At 41.7% G+C, this 27167-nt stretch overlaps 1 protein-coding gene across 2 annotated transcripts; it reads left to right on the forward strand.

The window, feature by feature from the left end:
• Nucleotides 1-366: 366 nt before the first annotated feature.
• KCNG4 (potassium voltage-gated channel modifier subfamily G member 4) lies at nucleotides 367-17536 on the forward strand. Of its 2 annotated transcripts, none has more exons than XM_027646931.1 (3): nucleotides 367-811; nucleotides 1684-2483; nucleotides 16055-17536. In XM_027646931.1, the coding sequence occupies exons 2-3, from the start codon at nucleotides 1734-1736 to the stop codon at nucleotides 16844-16846; spliced, it is 1542 nt and encodes a 513-aa protein (XP_027502732.1). In that variant the 5' UTR covers nucleotides 367-811; nucleotides 1684-1733; the 3' UTR covers nucleotides 16847-17536. The 2 variants fall into 2 exon arrangements, with proteins under 2 accessions (XP_027502732.1, XP_027502733.1); XM_027646932.1 differs by lacking the exon at nucleotides 367-811 and adding an exon at nucleotides 1187-1259.
• The last annotated feature ends 9631 nt before the right edge of the window (nucleotides 17537-27167 follow it).

Genomic DNA, 27167 nt, shown 5'->3' on the forward strand with positions numbered 1-27167 from the left:
TGTGCTTTACAAGCCAGAGACCCTTTCTTTTACAAGAGGAAAGCATTTCCTTGACAGCTAAAGAAATGCTGAGGCACAGCATCCATGCACCCAACAAACTTCCCTTTCCTTCTAGGGATATTAAAGAGCAAAGCCCAGTTTCATGGGGGATGAAGGTCATGGAAACTGCCTCTGAGGAATTTGAGTGGTGTCTCCAGCCCAAGTAACTCTAGCACGACTATGATGGAAGGAGTTAACAGACACTGAAATTGTTTTATTAAGTAGATTTGCCAGAATTTACTGATTATTAAACCTCATTAGTCGGGGACTTGTACTCCATGTTCTTACCCAGTTGCTGCCTGCTGCCTGCTGGATAGATGAAGGGATGCTGGAGAGATTATTTCTAAGCCCTTCCCCCTTGCCTCTCCCCTCCTCTTCCAGGGCCACATTGGCAGTCCCGGGGGAAACAGAGGAGAGACAAGGAGAGGGCAGGATCCACCAGCTCTCACTCAGCACATTTCACCAGGAAGCCCCAGGAGAGGAGCTGCCCCTCAGGACACCGCCTCCCTTGCAGAGGATCTATCAGTACAACATATGTTGCACGAACACACACGGCTGTTCTCCCCTTCCAGGAAAGCAAGAAAACAAGAGGAAGAGCAAAGAGACTGCCATCTCCAGAGTGCTCTGGTGATTTTTTACATGCAAACAATACTGTAAAACATCCCCAGGTGTTTGTGCCGGACGGTGCCTCAGGGAGCAGCCGAGCAGTGGGCGGGATGTGCTCTTCACCTGCGGGGCAGGCGGGCACCCGGCAGCAGCACCCGGAGCGCTGGTAAGGAACTTCGCGGAACTTTCCTTGCAATTCTTGCACTTCACGGACTCGGGGTAAGAATAAGAAATGCCTTTTAATCTTGAGAGCTGATGAACAAAAGCAGGGATTTGTTCCTGAAAGGAGGGAAGTTAAGGAAGGGGTGAGTGTTTCAGCTGCTTCCTCCCTCCAAGCTGATAAAACACTTTCTGTCTGTGGAGCAAAGTTTTCTCCACTATGGGCAAACGGTCCCTCTGTCTTCTCGGTAATTTGCAGTGACACGAGGTCGGGTTGATAAGAATAGTCATCATTTACGCAGCACTTTTCCACTTAAGGAATTTTATAAACCTCTAGTAGCTAATCCTTGCCATACCCCCGAGAGGCAGAGCCGGCGTGCAGGGAAGGAAAGAGGAATCACAATCCGAGCAGTCAAGTTAAAGCAATTAGGAACTTTGCATCCAGCTGATGGCAGGTAATTGACCACTCCACCCCTAATAACTATTAAGCAGCTTAGTTGAGTTAAAGTGCGTTTGAGGGTTTATAGAAATAACAAAGCAAAGCGGCAACTACCGGAAAACAACGATCTAACGATGCCTGAGATCTACTCGGGGAAGAGCCCGATCTGTTCCCGGTTGGATCTGCAGGCACCCGACCCTCTGTGATAATTATGAATGAGGCTGTAGCTCCTCTGTGCCTGTGTTGCCAGACAACCAATGAGGCTGCAAAGCAAAGCTCATTCACAGGCTGCAGGTTTCAGGAAGAAGCACAGAGGTGACTTTTACTTACGAACAGGCACTCATTAATTTTGTGATTTAGGAAAGTAGCTGGGAACACCTTTTGTCTTACAATAACCTCTGCTATGTTTTCTCCTCCTTGCTGTATCTTCTGGCTGACAGATACCCCTGCTCTGATGCCATTTCGGATGTCCCGGTGAGAACTCTTAGAGATGCCTATTCTCTCCAGAGGCAGTGACCAAGACTATAGTAACATTAGCTACAACTCCTGTAATTCCTTGAGCCACTTCATTCCTATCTATGTGGAAACACCTTCTGTCAAAGGGGTCCATTACCAGAGAGCCAGGAGGATTTACCACCCTGACCAAGTCTCTGCGGCTGATCTAAAGACAGAGATCATGATAAATGTGGGAGGCATGAAGTACCTGCTGCCTTGGAGTACTTTAGATGACTTCCCTCTGACCAGACTGAGCAAACTAAAGCTTTGCAGCAGCTATGAAGAAATAATTCAGCTGTGCGACGATTACGACGAAGACACCCATGAGTTCTTCTTTGACAGGAACCCCAATGCTTTTGGGATGATTGTCAGCTTCCTAGCAGCAGGGAAGCTGATGCTCTTAAGAGACATGTGTGCCTTGTCTTTTCAGGAGGAGCTGAGATACTGGGGGATTGAGGAATCCAACCTGGAGAACTGCTGCTTTCGGAAACTGTTTCAGAAGCTGCAGGAGTTGGCCGAGATCCGCAAGGAAGAGGAGCTTCGGAGGAGCAAAGAGGCTACGTGTGTCTTGGATGAGAAAACCAGATTTGGACAGTTTATGAACAGACTCAGAGATATGGTAGAAAATCCCCAGTCAGGACTCCCAGGCAAAGTCTTTGCTTGTCTCTCCATTCTCTTTGTGGCCACCACAGCTGTAAGCCTTTGTGTCAGCACAATGCCGGACTTAAGAGCTGAAGAAGACAGGGTAAGTCAGTCCTTTTTAACTGCTCTAACTACAGAACTAATGAAAGTCTGTACCAGAAAACACAGTAATGGCTTAAATGGGTTCTATCTTTTTCAGAGTGATGTTGAGAATAATGTGAACAAATATTGTACTAATCTTGTAACTAAAATACAAGAAAGCTTCTGGACAGAACAGATATTTCAGCTCTCCAGTAAAACACTTTTTTTCCTTCTTAGGAAGCAGTTGCCACCATAAGATTAAGTTGTTAGCACTGAGACTCTTGAACTGAAATTGTGGAGTTTTCAAGATGCTTTACTCTTTAGTTACAAGAAATGTCTCGTTTGAACACATCAGCTACAGAAATATTTTCCTCTGACATCCTTACTTTTAAAACAGCTGGGTATCTTCCTTTGTGATTAGACAGTCAAATCTTTAAAGAGGAAGAAATATTCATTAACTTTTATTGTTACAATGTTACGTTTCAATGGTTGCATAAAGATTAAAGGATGAGAGACAGATTAAGTATATTTGCAGATACTGATATTTAAAAGCTGTGCCTCCAAAAATCATAATTCCATGCTAACTGAATTCTGTATGTGCCCATATATATATGTACATATTTTAGGAGTAATGCCAAACACTAGCTGAAGTGCTAACTGCATTTAAACCCTCCTCAAATAAGTCATCCACATTAATTCAGGGCAAATAAATCAAGCCTGTATCATACATTAAAGATCTCCATAACATTGCTGGGAATATTTCAAGATTTAAAAGATTTATTTTTCTAATGATAAAACAGAGGAGAGTAACAATACAAAGTTATTGCAGATGTGGTAATGTCCAAATTCATCAAATAACCTTGACTAATCTCTGTAATGAATCCTGTGCTTCATTTGCAAACTGCCCTTTCAAAAGTGCTGAGGAAATCCATGTGAAATAAACTCCCTGCCCCAACCACTGCTGTGAGATAAGACACCCCTCAGAGTATCATATATCGATGAATAAAGTAATTTTTACATTTATAGCACAGCAGAGTGTGCACAATACAAAAATCTGTGTATATTTTACTGCCCAAGCCATGAGTCGAAGCAGCACTGTCATGGTGAAGATGTGTCATGATATTTGATGTCTTTGAATAAAACTAAGGACTGCACAGGAGGCTGAAATCTAAGATCATTTCCATTTTAACCCCTTGAATATTAACTTACGCTTGCATAGGGGGACTATAAGGAATAAGCCTGATGTTCTTGCAGCCTGGCACAGCTATTACTTTTTGGCAGGAAAAACTGTTATCACTGTTCCAATGCTTCTTCTGAGGAAGTATTTTAAATATAGAACATCCTTCTTACAGATGTACAAACATTACAAACTCTGCTCCAGCAAGTGCTTCCTACTAACTTTGTTAATGGAAGTAGCCTAATGCTTTTTATCCTAATTTCCAACCACTGCAGAAAAAGCTTTTATAAATACTTCCCATGCCAAAGAACAAGTACATGATGTTTTAGAGCTCAGCCAGAAGTAACATGTTGTGTGTTTTAAAAATAATTAACTGTAAGTTAGAAAGGGAAGCTCGCTGAGGGTTATAAGTGTATCTGGTAGCTGCAGTGGAGCTGCTGTTCCTGGATTTCCTATAAAACAGGGATGACATTACTACTTAGAGATTTGCATATATATCACTACTTTAAAAACAAGCAAACTAGCATGAAACAGGCTCAAAAGATGGAATGTTTAAAGTGCAGGGGAGAGGATGAAGGATGAACTTGAGCAAAGGACCACATTTGTCCAAATATTTGGAAGCATCCCATAGTTTACACTTAACAGCACCAGCCTAATGCACTTTGTCACTGAGTCCCAGAAGCAGAGAACAGAGTATTAAAAGTCCTATTACTTGAATCATGTGAAATTATGCCATAGAAAACATAGGGGAATGTGCAAGACAAAATACTCATGGCTTGTGGAAAGCAGAGAATCTGAACTACTAAAGAGCAGGTTTTTTTCATCCTTACTTTTCCATCCCTAAATTCTTATCTTTCAACACCTGAGATTTTCTTACTGGGATCTCAAAAGAGAATTTTGACTAGAACTGGACAAATAACTCCATGAATTTAATTGACTAAAAATAGTACTTGGCTGCAGCTGAGTCATACTTAGGCAAATTGTAACTCCGGGTTGATTTGTAACTCAAAACTGTTCACTGACCTCAGAAAGTGATTCCAAGATGGGACCACATTTACCAGCAACCAAGAACAGGCATTCAGAATCTGAAATTTTGGCTTTTTAGCTGAACACAATGGTGACTCAATATCTGTTTGCTCAGTGACAGAAAACAGTCAAATTCCTTCCCAAAGTTTCTGAACCACCTGTGATTTCACATCTGAATTCTATCCTGAGGTTTATTAATTTCTGAGTTAAAGCTTGGCAAGACCTCAGTGGCAAATGTGCTTACAGGTACTGCAAGGATCTATTTTCCAGTGTCACTAACACTGGAAATTGAATTTATCCATTCTGAAATACAAACAGAAAAGGATTTACCTCTGGTGCACATGTACCACTCTAGGGTCCTGTTTCTCCTCATCACAGGCACATTAAGGAGTGAGAACTGGCTCAAGGAGAAGGATTAGAATCAAAAACAAACAAACAAACAAACAAACAAAACAACAAAAACCAAAAAAAAAATAAAAAAAGGAAAAATAATACAAGGTGACTTCCACTTCACTCACTTTGCTCAGAGGCTGCTGATCCCACCCTGCAGGCACATCAAATCCCTTGTCCTTTCAGCAGCTGCTAAACCAGGTCTGCTCAGGAGGGGCAGGCAGAAGAGCAAACAGGAGTCCTCACTATCCTAGGGAAAGTGAAAACTCCAGTCTCTGGGAGAGGGATGGCAAGGAGCCAAGGAAAGAGCATCTGCATCAGGGAAGCCCAGTCACCCTGGCAACCAGAGGGGAGGGAAGGATCCATCTCCATGGGCAGCAGGGAAGGGAGGGGAGGGTTTGCTTAAAGGCAGGAACACAGCTGAAAGTAAAATAAAGAAGGAGTTGCTATAACTGATACCATGCACACACTGCAGAATATGTCAAATGCCATTTAGGAACCTCCTCATTAGAAACATGAAATAAAAATATAGATTTGAGCAAACAGTTCTGTGAGTATCACATGTGCACCTGCCATGAATCCTGACCCAGAGTGAGCAGTCCCAGCAGAAGGAAGCCAAGAGTTCAGGAAAACTGTAGGGTAGCAAATGAATAGCTCTAGTGATGGCAATTTTAAGTCTGACCATGAAATAAATATACAAAAGATTTTATCATATATGAGGCTAAGGAAAGAGGAGTCATCAAAACAACCAAAATGTCACGTTTTCCAAGAGTAATACGTCCTTGTCCATGATATTTGCATTTATTCTTTATGGAGATCAAACAGTCTTCTGTAAAGAAGCAAATATAATATCACCAAAATACAGCAATCAAGGCACATGTGTATGTAAAGATAGGAAAAAGGCATATTTGGAGATAAACTGTTACTGATCTGAATGGGCAGCCTGAGAAAACTAAAAATATGAATCAGAGACCACACACATAGAGGATAATAAAGATGAAGGGACAAAATACACCAGTATTGCCCTTAAATGAAGGAATTAAGATCATCCCACTAGAGACGAGGCAAAAATCCCATCAAAGTCCCCCCAAAGCCCCAATCCCACATAAGAGTTACAACCAGGATCCAAGAGGTGTAACTGCAATAGTCACTGCTCAGCACATCCAACTCAAAGGACAAAACATCCTTACACCAGGGAACTATGGAATTAAGCCACTGTAGAAGAGTCTGGAGAGGCAGAATGCTTTGAAGCACTCTTGGGATTTTCCTCAGGACGAGATATTTCATTTAATGAGTCCCTAAAATTGGCGTCCTCTCGAGAAATGACTCAGCAGAAAGGACCCAGCGAGGTCTTTGCTTCAGGAAGGCAAGGAAATGAAGTCAGGGGGAAGAAGAAGAATAAAAAAACCCCAGATATTTCCCTTCCCTGACCTTGTTAAGACTATTTTTGTATTTGCTCTAAACTGACCTTGAGAAGGTTGTAATTGCTGTAGGTATTGCATGGAACCTAATGAAACACAACTCACAGAAGCTGCAACCACTGTTGTCTCATGTGAAGATTTTATCTTGAAAATCAGAATATTCTTTTTTTTTTTTTTTAAGCTTCCATTCCTGGAGTAATTTTGTTATTTGAAAATCTAATTCCTTTTTGAAGAGTAAGTTTTTGGTCTGTGGTTGCACTTAGAACCCAGAAAGCATGAACAGATGTAAAGAACCCAATACTTAACACATAGAATCACTTCTAAATTATTTTTTTTTTCATTCTGCACCATTATTCTGGAGGCCCTGACTTATGCTTTTCAATGTTTGATATTGCTGAAGTTGTTTGTATGACACTGAAGCCAGAATATTTGGCTTGTACACTGGAGGAAACTGCCAAGAAACACATTTTCTTTAAAAATGGAATAATTTTACTTTACAGGGGAAAAACCAATTTATTTGCCTTACTGTGAAAAGAAACAAAATCTAGTGCTCATTTACAAGTGTAAGACTATAAAGAATATGTCTACATGCCATCTATAAATATACTGGTATACACATATGACTTGAAATTACTTGGAACAAAATAAAGCTGGATGTGCTTCGGGTTTATTGCATTGGCTCAAGCACATTATTCTGTGTTCTTATCAGGTCACCTTCTGTGGACACTCCCCCTCCTAAATTATCTAGGTATCTAGTACCATTCTGATTTCTTCTAAGTATTTTGATCAGCAAAGAAATTATTGCAGCATTTTAAAGTGGGAAAATGTGCTTCACTGAAGCCCCAAAACCCTCCTGGTCTAGGTGTACTCAGCACAGCAGAATCCAGCCAATTTATTTGCTTCATGGACTGAAGGAGTTAAATTAATAATGACTGAAGAAAGATGAAATAAGAAGCCATTAAATCAGAGTACTCAAGCCTAGGACTGAAATATATATATATATGTATATATATATATATATAAAAATTATTGTTTAATGGGATCTACCTTTTTTTTTGAGGCTTGCATGTCACTCAGTAATGTCAAAGGCTTTGACCTTGAGATTGCACTGTTACATTAACAGTCTGATATCATAGTTCCACGTTACCAGTAACTATTTTCCAAGCATCTGCAAAGAGAATTGCATATTTCAGCATTAAATCTATTATGTACAACATAGATAAAGATCATATTACTTAAACCCTGCTCTCCACAACCAAAGAAGGCACTGCAGGGGTGGCCACTGCTGACCCTCTGTGTTCCAGAAAACAATTTTCTTCAGAAACTCGGGATGCTCCAGTGAGGAAAAGGGCTCTACATGGTTTCCCAAGGCTGGCTCTACCAGTCCGAGGCCCAGTGTTCAGAAAGCACAATTAGACATTATTAGTTTGCCTGATGTTCATCCAGTTTTGGCTGTGTCCCAACAGCACTAAGTCTCTGAGCTTTGCACGCCATGCTGGGGGGACACCCAGCTGTTCCAGCTGCTGGGCAATGTATGATTTAGTAAATCCCTTTTTTGGGAAGGTGGGTATTCCCTCTGAGGGAGGTTCTGTATCTCTGGAAAACTCTATTTGAAACTAATGCATGCTCCAAGTTGCCAGCAATAATGCCACAAGTATTAAAAATTATATGTGCTGTAGAAATGCCTCTTTCACTATGATGAAAATCTTTGAGGACTCTTCAGTCTGCTGCTGCAGTCAAATTCACAGCCTGGTGTTTGAGTTCTGAGCCAAAAAAAAAAAAAATCATAGAATGGTTTGGGTTGGAAGGAACCTTAAAGATCATCTGATTTCCACCCCCTGCCATGAGCAGGGACACCTTCCACTAGACCAGGTTGCTCTAAGCCCCTCCCAACCTGGTCTTTAACACTTGCAGGGATGGGGCAGCCACAGCTTCTCTGGGCAACCTGTGCCAGGGCCTAATTTCTTGTTATAAAATCTAATTGTGAATTCCATTGCAGCATCAGGGCTTTGAACTGCATATGTTGTGTTCATTCCCACAGTGTCAGTACCTCCTGTCAGCATTAGTATTTTCCCTTATAACAGATTCAACCATACCTGGGACCTCTTGTAAACCCTGTACTACACAGATATAAAAAGAAGGAGTTTCTGCTCCAAAGAACTTACAGTGCAGTGAGAAAAGAAGCACAGAAGAAACAGTAACAGGGCAAATGATTTGACTAGCAGCAAAACTGTCAGCTGAAGGTCATCCTCTCAAGTCCCAGATAAATACCTTGTCATTTTGACTGTATTGCTCTTCACAGTTACAAAATTAAGTCTGTTAAATTTCTTACTAGAAAAACAAGAGAAAGATCATTCTTCCACACCTTTCTCCTAACACAAACACTTTGGAGTCACCAACTGGTTTAAATCAAATTCAAATTCTTCAGATTGATTCTCACAGTATTTGCAGAATAAAGACCCAAGCTTAAAAGTTAATTGAAATATTTTATTTTAGTTACACTTCTGCCCCAGAGGACATAATTATGTGTTGGACACAGAGGTAATAATTTCTTTCTCTGTTTTAGCGTCCACATTAATACAATCCCAATATTAGTTCAGTTTCCTCAAATGTTCTAGTTGTAGTAATTGTTTCCCTAAGTCCAAGCTTCTTTCCCATAAAGCAGAAAGAGTGGGAACTCGTGTGCTCAGAATACGCAGCACTCCTTTAACAAGCTCATCATCCTCTAAATCAGGTTAGAGACTCTCTCAGTTGGCTGTAACCTTCTGTTTTTATTGCATCAGTCTGAAACCATAAATCCATGTGCTGAACTGATCCATAACACAGGGTTTTCAAGCTCTCCCTAACCCTCATTTGATTCAGCAGAGCATGGTTTAATTATTCCAATAACAGCGGCAATGCGGCCGCAGTGATTCAGCAGTACCTGCAGCACTGCAGCTGGAGCCCACAGCTCAGGTATGCAGGGAACACACCCTGGCACGACACTGCTGAACAGAGTCATCCCTTAGCAGCCAAAAGGGATTTCTCCCCTGTACCTGTTCATTTCCTGCTGCCAGCTGGGATAAGAACAGCCTGGAGCTGATTGGGTACCTCAGTTCCTTACTCCAAGGTCTTGGTTTGTCTCTGCTCCTGCCTAACCAGTCTCTAGAATTTGCAGCCTCCCCCTCTATCCCCATTGCCTTGGAGGTGTGGGCAGGCAAGAGTAAGAGCCAAACCTTCTTTTTCACTATGCCATTAGTTTGTATTTTTTCCCCACAGAGGGACCCGCTCAGGGAAAAGCTGTAGACCAGGATGTACTGACCAGGGATAACCTTGAGAAGAGTAAAAGGCTGGAAAACAGCCCCCTGCCTAGGAAATGGCAACCTTGGGCTTAGAGAGGGAAATTCCTGCTAGTTTTGCTTCTAAATCCTCCATACAGAGGGCTGAATGTTTTTGGACAAAGGGCCAGGCTGCAAGAAGAGCAGCCTTGCTGGGATAAGTGCTGGACAGCACAAGTTGGCAGAAGGCAGGTCGAGAGCCACAATACAGGCTGATCCCATCTGCTGCCACTTGAGTGGACACTGGCCTCTGTCCACAAAACACTGGATCAGAGGAAGGATCTGAGCAGTAACTGGCTGTACTTGACTGTGCCAAACAAAATCTGGACCTGCCAGGGTATATTTAGCAGATGTGAACCTTGCAAAAGCCACGGGGCCAGGCGTGTTTCTGGTGAGAAGGATGATGTTCTGGCAGCCTGAACTTTGACTGCAGAGCATTGAGAAGGTCCTGTGTTTAAGGAAACTCCTTTGGGACTCCAACAGGAGTCAGAATCAAGAACATCAAGCATATTGCTCTGTGAACTCCTTCCCTGCTTTGTTTTGGGCTGTTTGGGCCAGGTGATTGAGCACCAGAAGAGCCTTTACTTGAAGCAATCACTGCTGCATCTCGGGCAGATCTGGCTGGGAAGAGGATTCAGACCCTTTCAGTCCATTGCTCATCTGTGCTATGATGATGAGCCAGCTGGTTTCCATAAACATACCCTGGGAACAACAGTGTTTGCATACAGTGGTTCAATCATGGCTTCTGGCTGGGTTCAAGGATTTTATCAACTTGGCTTCATAAATAACATGAGATGCCTTCCTCCTAAGTGTGCTGTGTAAGCAGCATATCTACATATTGCTGATGCACAGGTTGATTTCCACTCTAGAGCTCTGAATATATAAAGCTCAAAAATATTAAACTATATGTATGACACGATTCTGAAATAATCCATATACTGATCAAGCAGTGCTTGTTTAGCAAAGTGTTCTACAAGCATTGGAGGAACTTTTGCCACTTAGCTAGGAAATAGATTATTTGACACAAGAAACACTTGGTATCACTGACACCATCCCGAGCAGTGTTCACTGGCAAGCACAGAAAAGAGATAGTGAGAAATGCTGTGGGTTTCCTTGTTTTACATCTCAGACTCCACCCTGTTTATAGACCGTGTGAAATCCCAAATTACACTCCACAGAAAACAGGGTCAGATTGCTGTCAATAAATTTCCACTTAGAGTCAGTCACAACAAGGGCAGAAAGTTGGTACCTATGCAATTCTATTATCATACAGCTGCAGCACTGCACTCCCAATATAATGAGAATAACAGGATCTCTTTCTGCAATTTACCCCTAATTAAGAGGAACAAAAGGGTAAACATACATTGCAAAAAATTTTGAGGTAAATCTTTGGCAGATCAGGTAATACATATAATATATATATATACAATATATAATTCAATCTCCCTGGCCATTACCAAAATTATCGATGCATGTAAAAATATTATTTTCACTAGATGAAATTTATGTCTATTGTAGTTTAGGTTAGTGCTGCATAGCTCTGAGATCTGATTTTGTTTATTATCCTCAATGTCATTACACTTTAATTAATGCTTTCTGGTGAACTAAGAGGGCACTTGGCCAAGGAATGTATCTTATCTTGTGAGTGGCACATACCTCAAGCCCATTTAGCTTGGATTCACAATTGGTGAATATATTTCTATTTTGGAACCTCACCCATGCAATTGAGGTCTGAGATTTAGCTGTCACACATTACTCTGGAAGTGCTGGATTCCTGAACCTCAGATCCTTTCCAGAAAATGTACTCCAAGAAAGCTGCAGTAACACTTACCAGAGTCACATAGTTTCCCACTGTTACAAATATTGCATTATGTGTACAATATACGTATTGTCCTTACATAGATCCAGAAAAGTCTACACTAAAACCAAAAAAAATGATTGAATTCTTTGTCATAAACTGGATATAAATTTGACCCTAACCTGCAGCTCACCCACACTTTAAAACTGCATGGCAAAACTTCATGGAAGAGCAATTCAGCTTGATTATAGAACACACCTCTTTTGGCTCAGAGAGCTGAAGAACAAGGGGGAATGGCTTTAAACTGAAAGAGGCTTGGTTTAGACGAGATATTGGGAAAAAATTCTTCCCTGTGAGGGTGGTGAGGCCCTGGCACAAGTTGTCCAGAGAAGCTGTGGCTGCCCCATTCCTGGAAGTGTCCAAGGCCAGGTTGGACAGGGCTTGGAGCAACCTGGGATAGTGGAAGGTGTCCTTGCTCATGGCAGGGGGTTGGAACAAGATTCCAAGGTTCCTTTCAACCCAAACATTCTATGGAGCTCTGGAGTGGAAAATAGAAACCAGGAGGTTTGCCTTGGGCACCTGTTTCCTCAGGCTGTTGGAACAGGGCACTGGCCTAACTGGACTCAGCACCACTGTTCTTATATTTTACTATGAACCTATTTTTTCATATCTAAAGAGAAGTTAACAAAAATATCCTAAAATGAGCAATCTCAGTCTAACACTGTGAGCTCCAGCTCATCAGAGAACACAGAAAATAAGCCATTGCCTTAAAACAGCAATAATGAAGAGGAAGCTTGAATTGCTTATTATCTCTGATGGTACAGGAATTTGAAACAACTCCTTTGCTTCTTTGAGGTGGCTTATAAATTCAAGAAACCACTCAATATTTCAGGCATCAGGCTCAGTATATATCTTTTAGGTACAAAATATTGTTTCCTTCACTGCTGAGTCAAACACTCATTTCACACATAAGATCAATACCAGGCACTCATTTTATGACATTTATATCATATGAGGCAGAATTTCTGCCAGAGGCAAGTTCCATAAGTCCTGATGAATTCTTGCATTGTTGAAAAGTAAATCTGCAGGATGAATAAGGAGTTATATACTTGCTCACCACTGGCTCTGTGATAACTGTTCTCCCATCAGAGTTCATGAAGGTTTCAGTACTGATTGATGCTACCATAGAGTAAAACATGTTGAAAATACCCACCCAAAATATGCTGTTGTCAGTTATAAACAAAACCTCACCTTCCCCTGTTGTTCACAGTCAGCACCATACTGGCTTGGAGCTTTTACAGCTTCCACTACACTCATGGTACTGCATGTTTAAAACTGCAGGCAGGAAGAGAAAATGGTCAGTGAGAAACTGGACTGAAAATAAAATTCTACTCTAGTTAATCATGAGGAGTTTGCTGTGTTGTGTTGGCAGGTCCTGAACACTAAAATTTCCCAAATGGGTTTGTTTTGTTCAGAAAGAAAAAATACATGGAAGTTGTTGTGGCAGAGAAATTTCCTTATTGGCCATGTAGGTAAAGAAAAACCCTTTCATGCATCAGACTATTTAGGCAATAATTTGACAGTTCACTAAAAGTAACTAATGGAAATGTGGTGTCAACAGCAAATTTGACATCTCTCATGGCACAGAGGCATCAGTATTTTGTTAAGAACATAGATTTGAAGTCAGTGTGTTATTCTACTTGTTCTTCAGACAACAGTGGTAAGTGGAACATAAACCACTTAGTTCTAAAAATCCTCAAAACACTGGGAGAAACAGAAATTGGCTTTGGTAATTAATATTTCCTCTTTTCCCCCTCTTATTCCAAATTTTGCTACTTTTGAACAGGATGTTCAAAAGGACCAAGAAAGTTGAAAGAGACTGATATTAGAGAGGGATATTCTATAAATATTACATAACATACACAAACGTTCCTAATATATAAAATGTTCCCATGCAAACTCATTGCATGAAATCTGTCTCCCAAGTGTGAAGTCAATGAGCACATTCTCATTAAACACCATAGCCAGACACTGTGATATTTTCATTCTTTTTGTTGCTGCAGCAGAAAAAGGGACTGTGGTTTCATAGAATGATATGGAAACATTTCTGAAATGTCTTTTGCAAGGTACATAAAAAAAGACAAAGCGTGCTAAGAGTGGAGAACTCCCTATCCTTTACATGCACAACTATGCTCAGAGGGAGAACAAAATGTACAACATTCCTGAAAAGTTTGATCTGAAGGATGCTTATATCTGAAAAAAGGAAATACACATTTAGGAAGCTGCCAGCACAAATTGCTTTCTCCAAATATATATAACTTTCCGTGGGGAGTACTGAGGCAACTGAGGATGGTGAGGAAAAAAAAATATCTCCCTACCAGTTCTTACAATGCTACACCTTGAAAATACACTCTCAGTTCAAAAAACACACTGGAACTTATTGGTTAAAACTTCCAGCAAACAAAATTTCTTTTCTATTTTTTAAGGAAGAAACAGTGAAAGCTACACAATGATCTGAGAGCAATGTCACCTGTAAATTTATAAAGGGAAATAAATAACAGGTGCGCTGGAAATTCAGCCCAGTTAACAAAAAATAAAATAAATCTTGATGGGAACAATGAATAATTCACAAGCCACATCACTGGAGTGACCACAGGCAGGTCTGTGCAGGGTCCAGGCTGCACTGTACAAATAATTTAGAGCTCAGAAAGAGTGAGCACTGCATAACACAAGTGCTGATTGCAGGCAATCTCCTGCAGGACAGTCAGCAGCTCTGCAAACATCAAGGCACTCCAGCACTGCCACAGCCCTGACTGCAAATAGAGCCAGAACCTGATGCTGCAAGTGGGGCTCTGATAGGGCCAAGACTTCAGTACCTTTTGTGGTGTTTGCTTTTAGAGGTAAATTGTGAACTTGACAGTTTACTGTGCAGAAAGGAAAATCCCCGAAATGGTACTACAGAGCTAAATTGTTCTGAGGGTTAGACAGGGTAAATGTATTCCTAAGAGAAATGTTGCCACTTTACCTGGGGAATCTCCTGGGGAAGCCATAACCAGTGTCTGAACAAAAAGACTTGTTACCCCTGAGTACAGCAGGAATTCTAACACAAGGTACACTCTAAAACCCATCACACTGCACTGCAGAGAGTAACCGAACAAAATTGGTTGTTGATTAGTAGTAGGGGTATGTGTTTCCTGCAGTGCTTTTAATCAATATTGCTCATGAAATTTGGCTGAGAATGGCTGACTCTATGAGGAACTCTTCCACTAAATTGCTAAATTCCAGAGACAGGCCATCAGGAAAAGTGCAGACAGAAGCCCTGACTTCATTTTTCAGAAGCTACAAAAAAGCCTTTCACAAAACAAAGGGGCTGCAGATATTCCTGAATAGCACATGGCACTATGTTCCCCCAAAGAGGTTCTTTCTCTGCACAGATCCTCCTTCATCATCCCCAGTTCTGCTTGATCTTCTGCAGTGTGAACATGTCAAGAGATGCAAGTCCCTGTTCAGCAAGAACACCAGAAGACTCTTGAACCTTGCTAAGCCTTCACGTATCAAAGTTGCAGCTGAAAAGAGCCATGTACTAAATATTAACTTTCAAGTAGCGTCAAAATCTCAACTGAAATTTGGACCTCCTACATTTGAGCTTCCTTGAACACGCAATGACCGCCCATATCGCGAGTCCAACCTGGAATTTCAAAGGGTCATGATGCTGGTCAACCCTTTCTCTGCTTCCCAGTTACAGCTGAGATTTCTCATCTTCACCAAAAATCCAAACCCCAGACGCTGGATTTTGATCACATGCTCAGCAAAGGAAAGAACACAAGGCTGCTTCAAAGTCAGCCAAAGTCCATGCAAGACTCCAGTTCACTTGAGCTGGTTTTGCATTAGAGGTGCAATCCCTGCTGTTTGCACTTAAACAGCAGCATATCACTGTGAGAATGTCATAAAATACCTGTTAGGTAGAATTTTTCAATAAACTTATTCCCAACACTTAAAAACTAAAAAACCATCATTAGTCCCACTATAAGACAAGGGTTATTAACCTTGAGTATTTTATTTCTGTGTATAAGGACAGGAATATATCTGCACAGGCCTATAAATCAGTCAAGTTTAAATTGATTTTTGTTTGAGATCAGAAAGTGAGACTTACAGGATGCATGCCAGGAGTTTATACAGAGGTGGGTTTTATTCATTTAGCCTGGAAGAAGCAGTCTAATAAAAATAATAATCATCTAATAATAAAATAAGCTGGCAGAAAAGTCTGTTCATTTAAATATTTCACATGCTCATTGTTCTCTGCACACAGCTGAAAGATGGCTTTCATACAACTACCTGCTGCTGGGATTTGTTTATCTCTGATACCAGTGACTCAAGCAGATCCATATTGCTTCTCCCTTGGTGTTTTTCGTTACTGGTTCACAGACTGTTCTTTTATTTAACTCTCTCTTTGTTTTGTGTCAGGGTGAGTGTTCCCAGAAGTGCTATTACATCTTTGTCATAGAGACCATCTGCGTGGCTTGGTTTTCCCTGGAGTTCCTCCTGCGTTTCATCCAGGCAAGGAGCAAGTGTCAGTTCTTCAAAGGACCCCTGAACATAATTGACTTCTTGGCTATTTCCCCCTACTACGCTTCCCTCATCTTCTCAGAGGACGACTCCAACGAGGAGGACGACAGGCCAAGCAGCAGCAGCAACACATACCTGGAGAAGGTTGGTTTGGTGCTACGGGTTCTACGTGCCTTGAGGATCTTGTACGTCATGCGCCTTGCCCGGCACTCCCTGGGCCTGCAGACCTTGGGCCTCACAGTTCGGAAGTGCACACGGGAATTCGGGCTGCTCTTGCTCTTCCTGTGCGTGGCTGTCACTCTATTCTCTCCTTTGGTTTACCTGGCTGAGAACGAATCCGGGAGGGTGCTGGAGTTCACCAGCATTCCCGCCTCTTACTGGTGGGCCATCATCTCCATGACCACTGTGGGCTACGGAGACATGGTCCCACGGAGCGTCCCGGGGCAGATGGTGGCTCTCAGCAGCATCCTCAGCGGGATCCTCATCATGTCCTTTCCTGCAACATCAATATTCCACACGTTCTCCCACTCCTACTCAGAGCTGAGGAAGGAACACGAACGGTTGCAGTCTCAGCTGAACAGAGCGAAGAACGCCAACCACGCCGGTGAGAGCGACACCTTCAACGAGACAGACAGCCTGATCCTGGAGGAGCAGGCATCTCCCATCAAATACATCTACACAGGGAACTGAGCCTGGCTCTAAAGCATTCCCAGACACAAATCAACAAAACACACAAAGCAAAGCATCAGCATAGGTGACAGCACTATCATTTTTTCTGGCATAGGTATAAGCAGCAGTCAGCCCAACACAGCCAGCTCCAACAAATCCCCACGGAGCTGGAGGTTGGGAGAAGGTCAAAAGTCAGTTTATTCAATAATAAATACTCCTTTCTCTGTGACTAACAAGAATGAACTTTGTCTCTACCATCATGTATCTTGCTGAATACCTAATAACAAACCAGCTTCTGTTGGCACAAACACACTCATTATTTTATTTGCCTTCGAGTTTCCAATGTTCTTGCAATTAATATCTTGAGCCAAGCATTAGAACGCATCCTTTGAGGGCTGGTGTTGTTATACAAAGTTCATCCACCAGGCATACAGATAAAATCTCAATTCTGTATCTAAAGCCAGTAATATGCTTAAAATAAAATGACCGTATGTGAAAGCTTTCAAAATTTGCCTGTAGCCAGATGATCAATCTCTAACTAACAAACTGCACTGCTATTGTATAAAACAGTGTTTGCAAGAGCATTTGCTTGAAATGCAGCCACAGTCTGCAGACTGTAAAAGTATCATACTAGACAGCAAAAGTCTTCAAATTTCTTTTTCACGTATTTATTTAAAATAATAATGAGGAATAAAAAAGCCCAGGCTTATTGACCACATTAAAAAGTGTTGGTGTTATCTTTTTCACTGGATGGTGATAGTTCCTCTAGAAGAATGCTAAAAGATAGACTTATTGAAAATGAGATAACTCAGAAGTATCCAAAGGTATAAATAGTAAAGAATGAGGTAAATGATTACTAGAGAGGAAGTGGGAGTGATTTCCTAATGCTAATGAAGATGTCCCTTTTGGGATGTCCAAGTATAGCCAGAAGGAAGTAATATGAATATGCAGAAGTCAATGCTGCTTCATGGGACAATCTGGATGGTCTTGTACAATTTGAGCTTTTGGATGGTGTGAACAGAGTTGGTGAAAACCAAATCTCAAAGGCCAGGTGTGCACAGACACCTGTGTGTTCAGCCCCACATCACTCACAGTGCACAGACAGTGCTGTTGACACCCCCAGGACATTGACACGCCGAATTTTGGGCATGTATTTAAGCACGGAGATTAATCAAGGCCTAAATTGGTTTTTAATCAGATTTTCAGCTTTCATTATTCCATTTCTTAAATCTTGCCAAGGTCCCCACGACTTTGGGACAGAGCAAAGCTCTGGGAAGTGACCGTTCCCTGGAAGCAGCTTTTGGCAGGCACTGCTCCCACAGCCCGGGGCAGTTCGGAGCCCAGGAGGCACTTCCAGCATTGACCCTTCTCCCACCTGGACACACAAACACTTGCAGAGTTCTGCACCTTCCTGCAGGCATTTGGTGTTCAGAAACTCTCCTCCCCGAGCTGCACGGTTCAAGTGCAGAAAAGCACAGTTGTTGGCACAATTGGGATGACGTGACTGGGATTAATCTCACGGGTTTATCTTGCTATTGACCTTATGATTTAAACCAGAGGAACTGTAGCAGATTATAGATGGGATGTTCCAACACAAGTGGAACAAGTTGACATTAGATAACAGGTATTTATATTTGCCACACAAAGGGTGAAATTTCTCCTGGTTTATGCTTAGGTCGCTCTGATTTTTTTTTTTTATTATTTTTGTTTTTCACCATTAGCATTTATTTTTTTGCCAGGAATTCTCTATTGAGATGGTAAACCAGGCAAAATCCCACCTTGATCTGGACACAACCCAGACCTCTGCAGGGTCCTATGCATGGTGATGCCATCTGCATTTCTCTGAAGAGTCTGCATTTCTTTACAGTTAAATCCAGTTTCTAAGGCAAACCAACTGCAGACTGCCACAATACCCAGCCCACTTCTGCCCCTCTGGTCTGGCAGAGCCAAAGCAGTGCTTGCTCCTGCTGACTGGGGACTCCTGGGACACATATCCTGATGCAGAATAGCTGCACCTTTTAACAGACATTTCTCCCCACTGACACATACTTTGGAAATAAAATCAGGTAGGACAACTGGTTTGTTTTTTCTAATTAACAATTGCCTTGTTAGCTCATGACTTAGTTCAACATGGTCCCACAGAAAATCAGCCCAGCCTGTTGTTCTAAACATGTAGATAGCTGGAAAAATATTGGGGATTTTGCTGCTCAAGTCCTTGTAATGTAGGTGGGACTGTGGACATCAGATGCTTCCAAAATCACAGCAATCCAAACCCTGACTCGGTCAAGTGTTTAAACTTATGTAAGTTCTTCCAAAACCCAAGAATGTGCTGAAACACAGAGGTAACACAAACAAGCAAATCACCAATGTCTGACAGGGAGGCGAGTGTTTGTATTTTCAGCAGAACCAGGTTCATCACACATGTTCCTGATTCTAACCTAATCTCCCCCTATAGCTGGGTCTGGGCTGCACCAGCTTTCACAGAAAACATCCTACATGATTCACTGTGTTACTGGGGAGGGAAAAAATATGTTGAGAGGAACATTTAGTGCCCATGTAACTCAACTGAGTAACAAATTCAGAACAAGCTGTTACAATTAGCAGATATTGTTGTTGCCAAGATCATATCATTTCATAACCAGATTTAATTAAAAGAGCAGTTTAGATGCCTGGCACCCAGCTTCTCTTAGTTCAAAGCCTTTTCCCTGAATCTAAACCGCAGAACCAACAGAGGAACAGCACCCATCACCCAGGAGAAAGCAGGTTGTTCAGACCTTACCAATGTATTACATCTCTTTTTAAGCTTCTAATTGCTACTCTGGCATAGCAACGACTCCTGTTGTTGTTGGGAGCTGTAAAAACCCCCACCAGGCTGCTTTTTTGGGGAAGTTGATAAGACACCCTGCTCTGCAAGCCAGATACAGACACCAGTGTGTGGCAGAATCACCTGGAAACAAACACAACATAGGAGCCTTCCAATTGTTCTGACTTGCAGCAAAACACAGTGAGTGGGTTTTTATCACGGGCTAAAAGCACATTTTCTATGATGTTGAAATTGCAGTGAGGGGTGGAGACCTTTGCTCTGACCTAACTCTCATTTCTTCAGGCATTCTGCAGATTGTTTCAGGTTTCTCTGCAGCCCTGATACCTCCCAGCTCCTCTCCAGCTGTTTCTCCTTTTTGACTTTCATTGGTTCCTCTGGCAGAGAAACATTACATAAGATGGACATATTGTTATTTCAGTAATGAACTCCCATTAGTTTCATAAGTTAGGTATTTTATTATTTCAACCTGCTGTTAGACCCCCTGAAAGTTGCTTTTCATCTGCCTTTGGCAATCTGAAGTTTGCATCCAGTCACTAACATTCATAATATAAAGTTACCTGCTTTATTATTTAAGTCACATATATTCATTAGAAGGAATAGGACATTATTTTAGGAGCAAATTGCAAAAGAATTCACTAAGTGTACTGCACATTCTAGGCATTAATTATAGTAGAACTATTTAAAACTTGCACTGGTCAATAATTTTGTTTCAAACACGTCCAAACATTCTGCAATTATTTTGATCAATTAAGCACATCTACTGACAGAAGTTAAACTCAGCATGACCCTTCTGCTTTTATGCCCAATGTAAGATTTTCCTCCCTCTTTTTTTTTTTTTTTTTGGTTCAGAAAATTATTTTAATACATTGCAGTAATCTATAAATAATGATGAAAACCTACAAGGTCAGGGAAAGGAAAAGCACAGCACATTCCCTGAAGGAGCATTAGAAAGTTTTAACTTCTACAAGTAATAAATTATGAGCCACATGTTAAAACAGAAACAAGGCCATGTTTCCTAAGTGGAATCTGGTTTCTGCATGGTAAAAATTGAGATATTCCAGCACATTTGACTCAAAGAATTAAATTCCTCCTTCTGAATTGTTTCTTTCTGTGGCAATGGATGAGCTGAGCTATACAGGGCTTTAACCTCTCCCAGGTCCTAGGCATGGAAAAATATCCAGCTAAGTCCTAAGAAAAAGGCTGCAGATCTGGTTAGGAAGCTCCAGTTCTTAACTTTCAATGTTAGGATGCATCCTAATACTCTGGGTTAGTTTATTTTTATTTCTGGATGACTAAATTGATACTCATCAAAAAAAAAAAAAAAAAAAAAAAAGATGAGAGAAAGAACTAAGGTCTTTCCCCTCCCCTTGTGCTCCTGTCTTTACCATTTTCCTTCTGATAGGAGATAGCTCTCAAAAACTTATTTTCCCCAAAGTTTAGTGTTCCTGTAGTTCCCTTATGCCAGTGGAAATGCTCACAGAGGGGAAAAAACCCCTAACCCAAACCTACTGCACTCTCAGAAAGATCTGCATTCAGAGGAGTACCACAGAAACCCGTGTAAGAAATCCAAGCCTGGATTATCCACACTAAGCAGAAGTGCTTAAGGAGCACCTGAGCAGATTATTGCAGTAGATTCAGCAAGAGGGATAAAAATCCAACTGGGATTTCCTTATTTCCATACTTGATTCCTGCCCTAACTACAGCAGTTGTAAAAATCAAACACATATCTAAAAGGGAAGGGCAGTAAAAGGCCCTTCAGATGTTTCTCTTCTCAAAGTTACAGCTTGTTATGTCATCAGTAATAAGTAATAAAACATAATCATCCTGAAACAACACCTCCATATTTGAATATTATATGAAAAGCTTCAGGCCTGACAATTTTGTTTAAAGAAAATCATTTAGGACTTAATGTATTAGCATAGAACACCAGGCATGCATGTAATAAAGTCATAATATCTTCTGATATGTCCTGCCTTCCACTTCCAGTGTTCAGCCAAATATTAGTCAGTCAGACAGTAACCACGAGTCAACAGGTTTTGTCTCAGCTTATTCAAAATAATTTCTTTTCACCAAGAAACTGTGACCATTCTCAGTAAGAACAATTGGAGTGAAACAGAATTTTGCTTCTGCCTGGAGCTCAAGCAGATGAGGTACAATTTCTATTGACCTTGTAGGGCAGTGAAGCCTCTGAGGATCCAGGGATGTTTCACTTGATTTCAGACAGACAACAGGAGCATTTGCTGCTGTTCCACCACGTGCCTTTAACTCCACATCCAGGCCCACATCACTTCCCAGACAGACAGGACACAGAGCATGTCCTGTCCGAGTTCCATGGCTTTTGTTTTCACCTGCCTGCTTGGGAACCCCGTGTCAGGAATTGTTCCTTTGCTGTACAAAAAGCCATCTCATTAAAGACATTTCTTATTAAAATTCATAACCTTAAAGATACTGTGTGAGAAATACTAAAGATAATTGGATTGCACTCATGAATAGAGCATACTAATAAAACAAAGAAAGTGCTTTTATATCCTTCAATCAGCAGCTCCTGTACTGTCCTTTAAGTGTCTTACACAGTCTTTCAAGAAAATATCCATTAACATTTTCTAATTAAGATTTCACTTGCAAATCACTGTTCTTGAAATATCTTCACCAGGACAACAAAGCAGGTAACACTCATAAGACTTTATGCCTTGAGGATCTGCTTCTCCAAATGATGTAAGTTCTCATTAGTCTGATGCTTTACTTTTCCCTGCCTATCCCAAACTTTTCTGAACTGCTGAGTTCCACACCAAATTAGTCAGAGTTCTGAGAGACTTTTAGACGAGTATTTCACAAAAATCATCTCAGCTCAAAGACAAACTCGAAGAGATTTCAAAGCTTCAGAGAGACAAAGAGCTGTGAGCTGCTCATGATTAAAGGAAAAAAACATTACACAGTTCAGCAAAGATTCATGAACAGGCTCCTACAGCACAATTGCTGTTTTTCACAGGATATTTTTAGGAAAGAGAAGGTGAAACCACACAGGCTGAAACCACCTCCATCTGTAATTCCTTGTCCATACCTTGACTGGTGCTTGCAGAATTTAGAACTCTCATTTCCAGACTGATCAAGATAACACTATCAGCTCATTAGGGTGTGAGTATGCATGATTAAATAAATTAAACTAATTTCATGCTGATACAAAGATACCTAAGGGAAATTGAAGGTCAAATAGATTTATACCATAAGTGATTCAGAGATTGTGAAATGTTCCAACAGAATTTAGACCTCCATTTTGTCTACAGAATCATGTATTTCTGAAAAAAATCTGTAACCAAGGATCCATTCCTCTGAGTTGTTACATGAGTGGCATTAAAACAAAAAAATACAACAACCTAAATACACAGAAGTGCATTTCAAGAGCAAGAATATTGGAGGGAACACTACATAGAACAGAAGATAAATCAGTTTCAAATTGTCTCACAAAAGAATAAAATATGGCAATACCATAGATCTGCTGGTCTTTAATCACTGTTTATTGAAATAACAGCAAATTAAGGGCCAATTTTTGCAGGTGCTGGTATAATTGCTGTGCCAAGTGTTTCCACCTTTTGAAAGTCTAGAGAATTCCAATCTCCCAGTATTCTGAAAACCCCAAAAAGTGCAGATAAATATTATAAGGTACTTAAATTTTATGCTTGCCTACATTTTATTGAAATAACACAGATCCTGACAGATATTTCACAGTGCCTGATTCTGCACCTCATCTTGGGTTACCAAAAGCAGAAAAAAAAAGCAGCCCAGGTGTGGTGTAAATCAGTGTCACTGTTAGAATCCATAGGCTTAATCCAATTTACCACAGTTAAGAGGGAGGCTGTAAACACTTGGACATTACTATAGCATATTCACTGTCATCCCCTTCCTTCAGCAAATGTAAAATGAGGAAGCTAAAGAGAAAAGTCAACCTCCCTTTTACCACAGAGATCAGTACTTCAGGTTTCACAAGTTTCGTTGGACTGTGAGCCCTGCAACCTGCTGACAAGATTTGCAAACCCAGGCACAACCTCAAGCCTTTGTATTTCCATTTTTATCTATATTCCTACCACTGCACACCGTATTTTTACATCTATGCTGAGTACATATTTATAATGACTACACCAAACACTCCCAAGCACTTGCATTCCCACAAGGAAGGGAGTTTCATAAAGTCTTTAGAGATTTCCAGGGTGGCTAATTCTGGTGGGAATCAGGAATAAAAAGATTTTAATTCATCATTCATTCTGTTTCCAACAAAGAGAAAAGGGTCCACCAAGGGGTCATCAACAGCAAGGAATATCCCAATGTGTAAACTCTTAGACAATAGTTGTGTCCCTGTGTATGAGACAGAATATACTTCAATTATAACTACAAGGAGGTGCTGAACCTACTCCTGAAGGGCACATTTGAGAGAGAAGCTGGCACAGTCAGAGCTGTTTGCTTGCTCAGCTCTGGCTAAAAAGCCAAGGACTGCCAATATTTATGTGATTCTCTTGCTTTATTCAGAGAGCAAGAACAACCAGCCAAGAAGTCCTGGAGCAGCACCCTGAGCACAACAAGACAGATATAGTACTCATTTGTCATCACTGCTTTTCTGCTCAATAATCAAGCTTGTATTAGTTTTGGAAGTTTTCTTCTTCTAAGGTGAGGTGGGTAATTCAAATGGCTTCTAAGCTGAACATTCTGCACAGGGCTCAACCCTGCCAAAATCCAGCCATGGGAATTGTCCCAAGGTACCGTATTTGCATGACTGGGTCTCACGAGATGTCAGGGAAGCAGATCTAGAGGAACAAGTACTATTGGGGGTTTTTCCTCAGGAAATCTGTGGGTCTGCCCATAAGAAATGACTCCAATTTCTACAGCTCACAGGTTGCCACAGATATAGTTTCCTCCCCTGTTGTGCTGCATGAGGTCAATCCATTTTTTATTTACTGTCTGGAGAAGGATCAGTACTTCCACTGTGCCATAGCAGACAGTTTTTAAGTGAGCATCTCCCCAGCTGTGACCTGCAGCTGCACTTCTGAGGAGTGAAGTGTGTCTGTGCAACCTTGCATTGGCCTCCCTCCAGCACAGTCACTCTGACTTTTACTGACTGAAGGAAATTACTGAAGAAGCATCTTATCAACATATGCTCCAAATGTCCAAGGGAGAGCAGCTGAATCTGCAGGAACACCACTCTGGGGCTCAGCCAATATTAAGACATCAGTGTTCAGGATTTTCTCCCACTCTTCCAGTCTATCAGGAAAGTGAAGCACACACAGACAGATGATGTGCTCACTCTACAGGGGCTGTGTTCCAGCTCTGTTACAGACAGATCTGAGCCCAAGACTAGGGGCCAAACAGGACCCCCACAGTGCTGGTCCCCTTCTTATTTAACATCCTCTCTATTTTGTTAACACTTGAACGACCAAATCAGAGTTCACTTAGCCTGACAACGGAGGCTCAAAGGTTTCTCCAGCCTGTGAAACCCCATAGCAGACCACAAGCACACTGCTTCTGAATCACAGGAGGTTTGGGTTGGAAGGTTAAAGCTCATCTCATTCCACCACCCTGCCGTGGACAGGGGTACCTTCCACTAGACCAGGTTGCTTCAAGCCCTGTCCAATTTGGCCTTGGAGACTTCAAGAAGAAGCCACAGCTTCTCTGGCTGTGCCAGTGCTTCACCACTCTCATAGCAAAGAATTTATTTCTCATGTCCCATCTAATTCTACCCTCTCTCAGTTTAAAACCATTACTCCTTGTCCTACCCTTACACGTTGCTTTCCAAGCCAAAACATCAGTCTGTTTCTAATTAACAGTGATGATTTGCATCATATAAAGACAATTCGGCATAAGTGTCTTCAGCCCTCAAAACGTTCTGACAGTTAAGATCCCACCCCCAAAACACTCTGTAAAGGCTCTGCATTGCATCCTGCTCTGCCCTGGAAGCTCTCCCAGAGGTTCTACCGCCTTCTGTCTGACAGCATCTGACCCTCACACCTCGTCTGACAGCACCTGTGCTGCTGCCCAGTGGATGATTGCTCCAGGACATGCACAAGGTGCGCAAGTGGTTCAGTCACAGACACAGGTGATACCACTCCAGCCTCTCCAAAAGTCTTGCCAGAAGGTTTTCATTAGGAAGCTCACAGACAGTGATTCTTATGGCTGCCTTTAGCTGCTGCACTCTCCTCCTCGGAAACTTCTCTCATTCCTCCCCTGCTCTCAAGCACCTTGTACAACTCGATTAAAGGTTGTCAGACTCCTCCTGCAGACTGAACTTGCTACAGCACTTTCCAGTTGACTCAAAGCACTTTCCTGCCCATTGTAACAAATACAACCTGAGCTATTCTAGTTTCTTCTCAGTCACCAGCTAGATCCTTTGGTAATCTAAACGCTCAGATTTACACCAGAATCACCCAGAGATCTTTGCTGTGCTTTTATCTTCGCTTATCCCCTCTGTAATCTCCTCCCACCTGAGCCTTGCTCTGCATTGTCCCCAGCAGAGGCAAGGAGAGAACAGATCTCCGACCTGCTTTGCATAACAAAGTAACAGAAACCACACAAACCTGGGCACATTTCTAAGCTCAGCAGACCATTGCACCCATTCCTAACTATAGACGTCGTTCACCCTGCTCGAGACTCTCCGGGTGCTTCACTGCCCTGAGGTTCTGAGAGCTGTGAAATTAATAATGAAATATCTTGGGTAGCTTACCATGAAGGCAAGAAGATTGCAAATTAGCATTAAGTTTTATTCAGGTTTGCCCGGAGGGCAGGAGTGTATCCTAGTGTTAAGGGAAGAAATAAAACCTGAAAAAAAACCCCAAAGATTTAAAGAGTCAGGACGAGTATTCAGAGCCAGGTATGGATATTCCATATATTACAACCAGCTCACAAAAAACTATCTGCCTCCAATGTTTGCCTTTAGCTGTACATGTAGGGGTTAATTCACAGTACAAAGATTGACACAGTTCAGGGGAACAACTCGTTGACCAAAGCATGATTTGGCCTCAGAATACAACACCTAGTCCAGCTACTATCTGAGTGCCATCAGGCAGTTTACTCAGCCCGGGGCTCCTGCTGGAAACAAAAGTTGTAAATAGAATTTGAAGGAACATGAGTTGTGGTCAGCTCCAAAGATGAGGACATTGGGGAGCTCTCAGCACACTGCACTTCAGGCTTGCTCTTCCTCTACATTTAGAACATTCAAGCTCTAAGTTAATTAAACCCCTCAGCTTCTCATGGCAGAGATAACTTGCTTGCAGTGTTTTCCTCCAGCACTCAGAAGGGGCATATGAAGCCTTCAACCAACAAACAATGCAAGAAAAATAGTTCTAACACAAAGAATAACAGGTAAAACTCACCTCATTTCCTCCAGCCTGAATTTTCTACAGCAAAGAAGATATTTTTCCCTTGTGCCAGCCAGCATGCTGACCACCCAGCCCAGGTGGCAGAATTCCCCAGGAGGCCAAGACTCGTCCTGATCCTCACAATTTATACTGATCCCAGCTGGCCCTCACCCCCAGC

The sequence above is a fragment of the Corapipo altera genome, unplaced genomic scaffold (assembly GCF_003945725.1).
Source record: "Corapipo altera isolate COAL_440 unplaced genomic scaffold, ASM394572v1 62, whole genome shotgun sequence".
Classification (NCBI taxonomy): domain Eukaryota; kingdom Metazoa; phylum Chordata; class Aves; order Passeriformes; family Pipridae; genus Corapipo; species Corapipo altera.

Coding starts and splice junctions, on each gene's coding strand:
- KCNG4 (XM_027646931.1), top strand. CDS start 1,734: ATGCCTATTCTCTCCAGAGGCAGTGACCAAGACTATAGTAACATTAGC. Junction 2,484..16,054: donor TAAGAGCTGAAGAAGACAGG/GTAAGTCAGTCC, acceptor GTTTTGTGTCAG/GGTGAGTGTTCCCAGAAGTG.